The 13,499-nt window shown below is 35.8% G+C and overlaps 1 protein-coding gene across 5 annotated transcripts in view; it reads left to right on the forward strand.

Moving 5' to 3' along the window:
• Positions 1-13,499, forward strand: part of ROCK1 (Rho associated coiled-coil containing protein kinase 1) — a 153,013-nt gene that overhangs the window by 93,690 nt on the left and 45,824 nt on the right. For all 5 annotated transcript variants that reach the window (XM_028092520.2, XM_028092522.2, XM_028092521.2 and 2 more), the window contains 3 exons: positions 2,659-2,794; positions 3,937-4,028; positions 4,124-4,370. In XM_028092520.2, the coding sequence (XP_027948321.1) occupies positions 2,659-2,794; positions 3,937-4,028; positions 4,124-4,370 (475 nt within the window). The remainder of the gene's footprint in view (positions 1-2,658; positions 2,795-3,936; positions 4,029-4,123; positions 4,371-13,499) is intronic.

Raw genomic sequence — 13,499 nt, forward strand, 5'->3', positions numbered from 1 at the left:
CTCTCAAATAAGTCTTTAAAAAAAATAAAAATAAAAAAGTTTCCCAAAAACTAATCTCCAGAACCAGGTGGTTTTATTAGAGAGTTTGACCAAATGTTTTAAGGAGAATTAATACCAATTCTACACTATCTGTTCCAGGATATAGAAAAGAAGGGAACACTCCCCAGTGAGTTTTATGAAACTAGAATTACCCAGATAACCAAATCTCACCAGGAGAGTACTACAAAGAAAACCACAGATCGGTATCCCTCATTTACAGCCTACTGATTTTTTACAAAGGTGCAAAAGCAATTTTTAACAAGTGGTGCTTGGAGTAATTAGATATTCATAGACCAAGATATGAACTTCAAGTCTCACATTTTATGTAAAAATTAACTCAAGATGGGTCATATATTTAAAGATGAACATAAAGGGCACCTGGGTGGCTCAGTTGGTTGGGCGGCTGCCTTCGGCTCAGGTCATGATCCTGGAGTCCCTGGATCGAGTCCCTCATCGGGCTCCCTGCTCGGCCGGGAGTCTGCTTCTCCCTCTGACCCTCCCCCCATCTCATGTGCTCTCTCTCATTCTCTCTCTCTCAAATAAAAAAAAAAAATCTTAAAGATGAACATAAAAACAAAACTTTTAGGAAAAAAATAAGTGAAAAATCCTTGAGACTTATATCTTGGTGAAAAGTTCTTAGACATGACACCACAAACATCCACATAAGGAAAATAATTCAACAAATTGGACTTCATCAGAATTAACAGTATTTGTTCTGTGAAAGACCATGATAAGAAGATGAAATGACAAGGTATAGATTGGAAAAAAATAATTTGCAAACTACGTATCTCACAAAGGAATCTATTTAGACTATTTAAGAACTCTAAAGCTCGACAGTAAATAAATAATCCCATTTGAAAATTGGCAGAAGACAGTGGATAACAAGCACATGAAAAGATGCTCAACATCATTAACCATGAAGGAAATGCAAATAAAACCACTATGAGATATCATTTTATAATCATTACAGCAAGTAGAATAAAAAATAGCACAGTACCGAAACTGGCAAGAATATAGGGAAACTGGTCCACTCATACGTTATAGACGGGAATGTAAAATTGTACAGCCAATCTGGAAAGTATTTTGGCAGTTTCCTAAAATACTAAACATGCAACTACCAGGCGACCCAGCAATTGCACTATTGGGCATTTATCCCAGAAAAAATGAAAACTTACATCCTCAAAAAACCTGTATACTACTGTTCATAGTAGCCTTATTTGTAATAGTCAAAAGCTAGAAATAATCAAAATGTCCTACCATAGGTGAATGGTTGAACCAACTTTGATATATCTATGCATTGGAGTACTACGCAGCAACAAAAATGCATGAACTATTGATAAAACACAACTTGGATGGATCTCATGGGCATTATATTGAGTGTAAAAAGCCGGTTCTAAAAGGTCCATACTGTATGATTCCATTAATATAACATTCTCAAAAAAATGACAAAATTATAAAGATGGAGGCCAGGGATATGGTTGGTGGGAGAAGGGTGATGTGTGCAGTTATAAGTAGTGGCTGGCTGGAAGGAGTTGGTTGTGCTGATAAAACAGTTATGTATCTTGACTGGTGGTGATGGTTGTGTGAATCTACACATGAGCTGAAATAACATAGAACTACACACACTTTAAACCAGTATCAATTTCCTAATTTTGTTACTGTACTATTGTTACATAAAATGTGTCTGTTAGGGGAAACTGAGTGGAAGAGTACATGAAATCTCTTAGTACTCTCTTTGCAACCTCCTAAAATGTATAATTATTTCAAAATTTAGAAATGAAAAAAAGAATGATAAAATCTTAGAATTGGAAAGTCCTTGGATGACCTCTGCAAATTTTACTAAATCTAACAGCATTTTACTTAAAACATGAGTTTTGCTTGTTGATGGGAAAGCCCAGAAAAACACAATAAAAGGAGGTTTTCCCAGTGTGGAATCTTAAAGATAAAAATGAAGCATCAAAAGCAAGATATGCTGGAAGTGGTAACTCAGAAACAATATAAATTTTTAAGTTGTGAGGGTTGGGTATTTTTTTTCTTTAACCCTCCCCTCTCGTGTGGTTTCATGTTCTAAAATAAGTATTTCTTTCATTACTTTTTAATATGCATTGGTAGGTAGATACATAGAACATTTTAAAAAGGTAAGTTGTTGAGACAGGAAGAGGATTAAGGGAGACACACGGGGACTAATGAACTTACTGCACACACTAGCATTTGGTACCATTTGAGCTCTACACCATTTAATTATCAAATGTGTAAGTATTATCTTTCATATTTATATCTTTAGGATTGTAAATCAACCCAAATATTGGTAATATAATGCAATCTGGTCATCTTAAACTAATAAAGCAGTTCTCTGATAAGATTTATAGGGTGGTTTTTTATATTCATGGATTTAAAAATCTGAAAAATTTCCATATCTGGTTTGAATAGGGGGATTCTATCTTATAAGGCTAGCTAATTCTATTCTTAGAAAGTTGTCATTAGCAGGTACTTTCTGATTTTGAAACAAAAAAAATCCATCTTAAGTCTTTGTGTGTTTTATTCTTAAAGTACACAGTATTCCTCTAAATAAATGAAGAGTTTAATTTGCATTGGTGACTTGTATCCTTATGTTTTCAGGGGAATCAAAGAAGAAACCTAGAATCTACAGTGTCTCAGATTGAGAAGGAAAAAATGTTGCTCCAGCATAGAATTAATGAGTACCAGAGAAAAGCAGAACAGGAAAATGAGAAGAGGAGGAATGTAGAAAATGAAGGTAAATTGTTACTATTTTTGAAAAGCACTGGAGTTTCTAACACTGTCCTTGAAGGTCTTTGTCATGAGGTTGTCTTAAATTTAGGGCCTCTGATATATATTTGAAGTTACAATCCTAAGGCACCTCTGAGCTAATTACCCATGTCACAAGATAAACGTATAACATATTAAAGTCTGTAGAAATCACACTAGAAGAGTGATTTTCATCCTTGTATGCATCTTGGAGTCTCTTGGGAAGCTTAAAGACTCCTGATGCCTAAGCTCCGGCAATTCTAATTTAATTGATCTAGACATGTGGCCTGGGCCTTGGTATTTTTTATAAGCTCTCTAGGCACTTCTATCTAACAAGCAGCCATTTTAGAACTATTAACTAAAATTTCATGCGTTTTCATATTAGTGTTAGAAATACATTTAAAATAGTTTTCTATACCCTTTGATCCAGCGATTTCATTTCTAGGAATTTATTTTATGTATGCACTTGTGCACATGCATACTGATACATAAACAAGATATTTATAGCATTATGTCTAAGATGTATCTTTAAGTGAAAAAAATAGTACAGATTGTTTAAAACGAGTGCTTAACTAGACATGCTTAAATATGTGTATGTGTGTATAGAAATGCATGTGAAAACATATTAATGTTTGTGTTTTTATGTTTTAGGGTATAGCTAGAGACACTGTCTTAGGAAGAATATGTAAGAATTAAGTAGTAATTGTTTCTTGGGGAGGAGGGGTAGAGGGACTGAGACCATGGAGGGAGGAAGGCATATTCTACACCACAGACCATTTGGTACCTTTTGAATTTTGACCCATTTTTTCAGATATTGAACTTTTCAAAGATTTGTGCTATTCAAAAAAATAAATAATGCTAATAAAACTGGGTTTATAATGTTTCACTAATAGATTGACCTTATTAAGGGAATACAAAACTTTGAAATATTATAACACTGGAAACAAATCTGTTACATTCTCTATTGTTGAATTTAAATTTAAGTACTTCCATGATGAAATTTGACTTTGGGAGTGGACCTAATATAGCTGACTGTGACCTAGGACTAAATCTCATTTTTTTGAAGGGATTTATATGTTTCCTCTCTGATAACTTTCTAATTTCTACATTTTTCCCCCCTTCATTTTCTAGTTTCTACATTAAAGGATCAGTTGGAAGACTTAAAGAAAGTAAGTCAAAATTCACAGCTTGCTAATGAGAAGCTGGCACAATTACAAAAGCAGGTGAGTTTTTGGAATAAGATTTTTTTTTTATTATAATTAAAATAAGTTGGTATTTTGGTCAAAAACCTATTTTCTTGCTCTTTTTTTTTTAATAGCTAGAAGAAGCCAATGACTTACTTAGGACAGAATCAGACACAGCCGTAAGATTAAGGAAGAGTCACACAGAGATGAGTAAGTCAGTTAGTCAGCTAGAGTCCCTAAACAGAGAATTGCAGGAGAGAAATAGAATTTTAGAGAATTCCAAGACACAGACGGACAAGGACTATTACCAGCTGCAAGCTGTGTTAGAAGCTGAACGAAGAGACAGAGGTCATGATTCTGAGATGATTGGAGACCTTCAAGGTAATATTTTTTCTTACTGTGGTAAAACATACATAACAAATTTACTCTTTTAGCCATTTTTAAGTGTACAGTTCAGTGGCATAAAGTCCAATCACATTTGTGTGCAACCATCACTACTATCCATCTTCAGAACCTTTTTATCATCCCAAACTAAAACTCTATACCCATTAAATAATAACTTCCCATTCTCCCTCCTCCCAGCCCCTGGTAACCACCATCCTACTCTATTAATTTTACTGTCTCATAAAAGAGGAGTCATACAATATTTATTCTTTTGTATCTCTGTTTTTCCTCTTAGTGTAAAATCTTCAAGATTGACCCATGTTGTAACATGTATCAGAATTTTCTTCTTTTTTAGGGACGCCTGGGTGGCTCAGTCGGTTAAGCGGCTGCCTTCGGCCTGGGTCATGATCCCAGGGTCCTGGGATCGAGTCCCACATCGGGCTCCTTGCTCAGCAGGGAGCCTGCTTCTCCCTCTCTCTCCCTCTGCTTGTGCTCTCTCTGTCAAATAAATAAAATCTTAAAAAAAAAAAAAAAGAATTTTCTTCTTTTTTAGATGTGGAGAGAAAAAAGATCCCTCCTGTGCCTCTCCCACCTTTGGTGGGAATGCAAATTGGTGCAGACACTGTGGAAAACAGTGTGGAAGTTCCTCAAAAAATTAAAAATAGAATTACTAGGGGCAGCTGGGTGGCTCAGTTGGTTAAGCATCCAACTCTTGATTTTGGCTCAGGTCATGATCTCAGCGTCGTGGGATGGAGCCGGTGTCAGACTCTGCGCTCAGCGGGGAGCCTGCTGGGGATTCTCTCTCTCTCTGGCTCCCTCTGCCCCTTCTCCTCCCTCTCCCCCATGCTTGCTGTCTTTTTCTAAAATAAATAAATCTTAAAAAAAAAGAAAAGAAATAGAATTATTATATGACCCAGTAATTCTACTACTTGGTATTTACCCATAGAATACAAAAACACTAATTTGAAAAAGATACATGTGCCGCTATGTTTATAGCAACATTTACAATAGCCAAGATATGGAAGTAACCCAAGTGTCCCTCCATAGATGAATGGATAAAGAGGATGTGGTGTGTATACACACACACAATGGAATAACTACTCAGCCATGAAAAAGAAGGAGATCTTGGCCATTCATGACAAGATGAGTAGACCTAGAGGGTATAATGCTAATTGAAGTAAGTCAGTCAGAGAAAGACAAATACCATATGATTTCACGCATATGTGGAATTTAAGAAACAAAAGAAGAAACGAAAAAGAGACAGACAAAAAATTGGCACTTAAATACAGAGAACAAACTGGTCATGGCCAGGGGGAGGTAAGTGACATAGGTGAAGGAGATTAAGAGCACACTTACCAATGAGCACGGTAATGTATAGATTTGTAGATTGATTGTATTATATACTGGAAACTATTATAGCACTGTAATTATACTTCAGTTTAAAAAATTAAAATTTAAAGAGAAGAATTTTTCTTCCTTTTTAAGGATGAATAATATTCCACTGTGTGCATACCACATTTTGTTTATCAATGGAAGATAGTTTTTAAAAGTTTATTTTTGTTGTGGCTAGAAACATTTACCATACTAATCATTTCTAAGTGTAAAGTAATATATTTTTGATCATATTATTCTCAAAGAAAATGATCTTGGGCGCCTGGGTGGCTCAGTCGGTTAAGCATTTGGCTCTTGATTTTGGCTCAGGTTATGATCTCAGGATCATGAGCTCGAGCCCTGCATTGGGCTCTGCGCTGGGTCTGGAGCCTGCTTGAGATTCTGTCTCTCCCTTTCCCTGTGCCCTTTCCCCTCACATGGGCTCTCTCTCAAAAAAAAAGAAAGAAAGAAAGAAAGTGACCTTGGTGAAACTGGAAGTGGTTTCTTTCTCTTTCAGGATAATGCTTTTCTATCACATTTTAAGTTCTTCACTCTGACAGGCACCCCTCTGAGGTCGGTAATATGGTATTTCCAATTTTATGGCTGGATTACTGAGAATTTTAAAACGTCCCTAATTCACAAAAGCCTTACTCAAAGTGGGACTAATCCAGAGAGAAGATTATCACTATTGAAACCTGGGAATTCCTTGTGCATCGTTGGCAGAAATAGAAACTCAATTACAGAAATAGAATCCCATTATGAGTAAAGGATTAGGTTCTTGGGAAGGTTAGGACTACAGATATCAGCAGTCTTTATGAATCTAAAAGGAAAAAGATTGAATGTAACTAATACTAAAGGAACAATTTTGGTAATGGTAATATAATCAATTTATTGTTTTCAAAAAGATGCCTGCCTCTACCAACTTCTCACATATTTTTCTGTTCCTATTAGCAACAGCATCCATACTACCTAATCAAAACATACGCAGGGAAGTTACCAGAACTCTCAGGGGAAGGTTGGGGGAGGGGTAGTCCTTTTAACCTTAGTCACGGGATGGGAACATAGTTTGGGGTCTCCTGGGGCTTGATGATTAGCTATAATTCTGTGGAGAGAGGTTAGGGTCAGTTTCTGTGACTATGGAAACGGAAATTAGGATCTCCTGTTGGTTTTTAGCTGAGTGTTGTGCAATCTTATTTCTCAGGGACTAGGCTTAAAATAGATCTGAATATAACCAAGAAAGTAACTTCATTATATGTATTAAAAAAGCTTCGTAGTTGACTTCCTTAAATTGCTTCTCTAGGTTTTTTTTTTTCTTAAGACTTATTTATTTATTTGAGAAAGAGACAGAGTGCAGGGGGGAAGGTCAGTGGGAGAGAGTGTCCCAGACAGACTCCACGCTTATCATGGAGCCCAAGGGAGGGCTGGATCCCAAGACCCTGAGATCATGACCCCATTGGAAACCAAGAATCTGACTGCACCACCCAGGTGCCCCTCTAGGCTTTTTTATATACAGCTTATTACCTGTGTGAAAGTCACCTCATCTGCCTTCTGTATCCTGGGTGACTCTTACATATCATTCCAATTTTAAAATTCTTTAAGTCTGTGATCTTCTGGGTCTGACTGAACTTTGAAGTGCTTTTGCTTTCAAGGAAGAGACCATCATCTGTATGTTCATCAACAGTGATTTTAACTGAGTCTAATTTTTAGATATTGATGAAATTAAGGAAAATTTATAGCATGCTTTATTGTTGATGTTTATCCTTTTTTAGTGCTCCCTTTACGGCTTAGTTTTTAATTTAAATGTGACTCAAAGCTCATATGCATTTAAAAATGCACACGATTTACATGAGGTTCAATATACATACAAAGATGCATCATGGTAAAAAAATAACTTGGTTCCTACATTAATTTTTTATGGTTCATAAGGAATTTCAGGACCCTCAGGTATAAATTTCTCATAGTTTGTGATGCTGGGCTTCTGACAAGGTCATGATTATTTCTTAGTTGAATGTCTTCCATATATCCATAGTGGGCAGAATCTTCTTTGTATGTATGGGAAATGACTTCTGAAACAATTGGGTAGTAAATATTTTAGGCGTTGTGGGCCACATATGTATCTGTTACATATTCTTTTTTACCTTTTACAACCCTTTAAAAATGAAAAAGCATTCTTAGCTTCATATCTATAGAAAAACAGGCTGAGGGCTTGAAGTTTGCCAACACCTGGACTAGTATTTCAAGAAGGCTGCTGTAACAGACAAAAGCTACCTTCCAAAATCTAGGATGTAGAGACTTAAAACAAATGGACAAAAATTGAAATGTCATGAAGGAATGAAAATTTTAAATGAAATGGTAAGCTCTTCATCTAGTAAGTTAATGATTCTTAGATTGAAATGCAAAAAGATAAATTTTTTAAATTAACCATTTTAAAAAGATTTTTTTTAAAGATTTTATTTATTTATTTGAGAGAGAGAATGAGATAGAGAGAGAGAGCATGAAGGGGGGGGTGGTCTGAGGGAGAAGCAGGCTCCTCGCTGAGCAGGGAGCCCGATGTGGGACTCGATCCCGGGACTCCAGGATCATGACCTGAGCCAAAGGCAGTCGCTTAAGCAACTGAGCCACCCAGGCACCCTTAAAAAGATTTTTTAAAAACTACCATTGGTTTCTTCCTTAACTTTGTAATTTGGAAAATTTCAGACATATACCATAGTGGAAGATTATAATGACCCCCTGTGTACCTAGCATCCAGCTTCAGTAATCATCTAACAGCCAGTCTTGTTTTGTTTATACCCCAGACCTCTGACACTGAATTATTTTGCAGCAAATCTCAGACATTACTTTGTTTAGTTTATAAGTATTTCAGTATCTCTTAAAGATTCTTTAAAAAAAAAAAAACAATCACAATATTATAAAACCTGGAAAAAAGATGACAATATTGTAACATACCTAGTCAGTGCTCACATTTCTCCAGCAGTCCCATAATCTCTTGCTGTTCTTGTATTTATTTTGTTTGAATTTGGATCCTACCAATGTCTGCACATTGCATTTCATTAATGTGTCCCTTAGGCTTCTTTTATCTATAGGTTCCCCCTCCCTTTTTTATGCTTTGTAGTTAGTTGTTGCTGTTATTTGAAGAAATTAGTTTTTTTTTTTTTTCTATTGAACATCTTCTGAATTTTGCTGATTCCATCTACTGGTGTCAATTAACATGTTGTTTCTGTCCCTTCTGTTACTTTAAGCTGGGACTTCTAGAGACTTGATCTATTTCAGGTAGGGCTTTGGCAAGAATACTTGTAAGCAGTATTATTTAGATACCCGGAGGCAGGTAAAGTCTGGCTGTCTTGTTTTGTGATGTTAGTAGCCATTAATGATTGTTGCTTAGATCCTGTGTCTATTTAAGAGTTTTCAGCTGTGATGATCTATTTTTATCATTCCTCATTCATTTGTTACCTGGAATACTGCTATAAAAAATAAGCATTTCTCATCATTTATATAATTACATAGAGGTACAGCTTATAAAAGAAAGGTTAAATATTTGATTCTTTCCTTTTAGCAAAGTATCCTCCATCCTCCAAAGATGACAGTGACACTTTTTAGTATACTTATGAACTCCTGGATTTTGATATATTTGATATGTGTTACTCCATTGCAGTATTTTTATTGATGCTCATTTGAGGCTAATGATTGCTTGTTTTTGAACTTTTTATGAATAGAATCATGCAGTGAACATTCTTTTATGTCTGGTTTATTTGATTACCCTTATCTTTATGAGATTTGTCTGTATTGTTGTATAGGCAATAGTTTGTTCTTTTTGCTTTGTGGTATTCCATTTATTATGGATGACCACTGCAGTTTATCATTTATTCTGTGGTAAAACATGTATAATGTAATTATTTCCATTTGGGGGCTATTATGAATAGCATTAATAGGAATTTTCTTGTACATGTTTTTTGGTAATCATACCTATGCATTTTGTTGGTATACACTTAGGAGTGGCAGAGCCATAGAATATGTTTAGCTTCAGTAAATATATCCCAAGTATAGGCATACTGTGTTTTATTGTACGTTGCTTTATAACACTTTGATAATACTGCATTTTTTATAAATTGAACATTTACAGCAGCCCTGCATTGAGCAAGACTTTTAGCACTATCTTCCAACAGCATTTGTTCATTTCATGTCTCTCTGTCACATTTTGGTAATTCTTGCAATATTTCAAACTTTTTCATTATTATTATATTTATTTTATACTGATCTCTGATCAGTGATCTTTGGTGTTACTATTGTAATTGTTTTGGGGTGCCATGAACCACACCCATGAAAGACCACAGACTTAATTGATAAATGTTGTGTATGTTCTGACTGCTCCACCTGCCAGCCTTTCTCCTATCTCTCTCTCTCTCTCTCTCTCTCTCTCTCTCTCTCTCTCCATGGGCCTCTGTTCTTTGAGACACAACAATATTGGAGGCCAGTTAACAATTACCAACAATGACCGCTTAAGTATTCAAGGGAAAGGAAGAGTTGCACGTCTCACTTTAATTCAAGAACTAGAAATGATTAAGCTCAGTGAGGAAGGCATGTTGAAAGCCATGATAGGCTGAAAGCTAGGCCTCTTGTGCCAAACAGTAAGCTATGTTGTGAATGCAAAGGAAAAGTTCTTGAAGGAAATTAAAAGTGCTACTTCAGTCAACACATGAATGATAAGAAAGCCAAAACAGCCTTATTGCTGTTTGAGTTGAGAGAAAGTTTGAGTGGTCTGAATAGAAGATCAAAGGAGCCACAACATTCCCTTAAGCCAAAGCTTAATCCAGAGCAAGTCCTAACTCTCTTCAATTCTGTGAAGGCTGAGAGAGGTGAGGAAGCTGCAGGAGCAAAGTCTGAAGCTAGCAGAGGTTTAAGGATAACATCAAAGTGCAAGGTGAAGTAGCAAGTGCTGATGGAGAAGCTACAGCAAGTGATCCAGAAGATCTAGCTAAGATCATTACTGAAGGTGACTACACTGAACAGCAGATTTTCAATGTAGATGAAACAGCCTTCTATTGGAAGAAGATGCCATCTTGGACTTTCATGATTACAGAGGAGAAGTCAGTGCCTGAGTTCAAAGCTTCAAAGACAGGTTGGCTCTCCTGTTAGGGACTAATGCAGCTGATGACTTTAAGTTGAAGCCAGTGTTCATTTAGCATTCTGAGAATCCTCGGGCCCTGAAGAATAATGCCAAATCTACTGTGCCTGTGTTCTAGAAATGGAACAACAAAGCCTAGATGACACCATGAGTGTTTACAAGTAGTTGACTGAGTATTTTAAGCCCACTGCTCAGAAAAAAGATGTCTTTCAAAATATTACTGCTCTTTGACAATACACCTGGTCACCCAAGAGCTCTGATGGAGATGTACAATGAGCTGAATGTGGTTTTCATGCCTGCTAACTCAACATCCATTCTGTAGCCCACGGATCGAAGGGTAATTTTGTCTTTTAAGTCTTAAGATTTAAGAAATATGTTTCATAAGGCCATAGCTGCCATAGACAGAATTGTTCTGATGGATCGGGGGAAAGTCAGTTAAAAACCTTCTAGAATCATGATTCATGGGAAAAAGTCAAAATATTAACATTACCAGAAATTCAGAAGTTGATTCCAGCTCTCATGGATGACTGAGGGGTTCTAGACGTCAGTGGAAGAAGTCACTGCAGATGTGGTAGAAATAGCAAGAGAACCAGAATTAGACGTGGAGTCTGAAGATGTGACTGAATTGCTGCAAGCTCCTGGTAGAATTCTTACAGATGAAGAGTTTCTTCTTATGGATGAGCAAAGTGAGTGGTTTCTTGAGAGGGAAACTATGTGTGGTGAAAATGCTGTGAAGATTGTTGAAATGACAATAATGGATTTAGAATCTTTCATAAACTTGGTTGAGAAAGCAATGGTAGGGTTTGAGAGGATTGACTCCAGTTTGGAAAGAAGTTCTGTGGGTAAATTCTATCAGACAGCAGCATTCATGCTACAGAGAAGTCGTTCGTGAAAGGAAGAATCAGTTGATGTGGCAAACTTCATTGTTGTCTTATTTTAAGAAATTGCTACAGCCACGCAACCGTTAGCAACCACGACCGTGATCAATCAGCAGCCAAAACATAGAGGCAAGACCCTCCCCCCAGCAAAAAGATTGACTTACTGAAAGCTCAGATAATGGTTAGTGTTTTTTAGCAATAACAAATTTTAAAATTAAGGTATGTACATTTTTAAGGCATAGTGCTATTGTGCACTTAATAGGCTCTACGGTATAGTGTAGATGTAACTTTTATATGTACCGGGAAACCAAAAAATTAATTTGATTACTTTATTGAGATATTCCCTTTATTTCTGTGGTCTAGAACTCAACCCACAATATTTCCAGGGTATACCTGTATATCAAAGTAGCTACCCCAGTTTACATTCACCAGGAGTATATGACAGTTCCAGTTGTTCCACTTTCTCTTTAAGAACAATACTCAGTCCCCATTGAGTTTTGTCAGCATTGATGTTTTAGCCATTCTAATGGGGTGTGATGGTATTTCCTTATGGGTTAATTTGCATTTCCCTGGTGTCTAAGATTGAGTGATTTTTCATGTTTGTTGGCAGTTCAGGATGTGCTGTTCAAGTCTTTTCCCTCTTTTTTTTTTTATTAGATAGTTTCCCTTTTTCTTATTGGTTTGTATGACCACTAGGTATTAGTCCTCTATCAAATAAATGTATCATAGTTCTTTTCTCCCTCTCTTTGTTTTGCCTTTTCATTTTTAAATGCTGTCTGCTTATGAACAGGAGGTCTCACTGTTGTTATTTTTAATGTAGTCCAGTTTATATTTTTTCCTTTATTGTGGCCTATTGAATTGTTTGATTAGATCATGAAGGTATTCCCTGTTCTCTTCTAGAAGCTTTAATATTTTAATCAGTTTGGGTTATGATCCCTGATATTTTGGTTCTTATTCCTTTCACAATATTTTTATAAATTTTTGTATAGGAGGGTTCTTTGTTTTTGTTTTTATGTATTACACAAACACGTTACATTTTCTTAGCATGTTTTTAAAAATAGAATAAATAAAGAAACTATTTTAATAAGTCTTTCATAGGCTTATTAGGATTCTATGTAGGATTCAACACCTGTATTTTTCTTTTTCTTCTTAGGAGTTGGTTTATATAATCTTATTCTACATGAAAAATTCAGTTTAACCTGAATTTACTATCTTTGTACAGATATTTAAAGCCTATTATTTATTTTAAATGCTGAAGGAAGCATTTTTTTGCTAGTACTTCAACATTTAAACATATTGCCACGTTAGCTTTATCTCTGTCCATACAAACACATACATAATTTGTATTTTTTGCTCAGCCATTTGAAAGGAACTAGCAGGTGTTTCTTTCTCCTACATGAACATAATTCCAGTATTGTCTGTAAACTTGTGTGTAAATAAATTTGTTTCATTGCTCTCTGGATCCTAGAACTAGCCCAGCAAAGCATTATCGGGTGCCAAAGATGTGTAATATTCATTTGTTCATTAAAGAACTAATTCAGAAACACTAAAATATGGAGGCAGGTAGAATACATTGAAATCTCTGGCAGGTCCGGCAAGTTAAATGCTGAACTTAGAGAAATACAGAATTTTTCCTGGTCTTTTGGGTGCTTTATCCATTTCCCTGTTGAATCCTAAGTTGCTTTGAATCACAGAATAAGAAAATAGGTTCTTACTTAAAATATAATTATAATATTAATATTAGATTCTGTGGGA

The sequence above is a fragment of the Eumetopias jubatus genome, unplaced genomic scaffold (assembly GCF_037043125.1).
Source record: "Eumetopias jubatus isolate StellerSeaLion01/CBP00866 unplaced genomic scaffold, mEumJub1_p1.0 scaffold_16, whole genome shotgun sequence".
NCBI classification, from domain to species: Eukaryota; Metazoa; Chordata; class Mammalia; order Carnivora; family Otariidae; genus Eumetopias; species Eumetopias jubatus.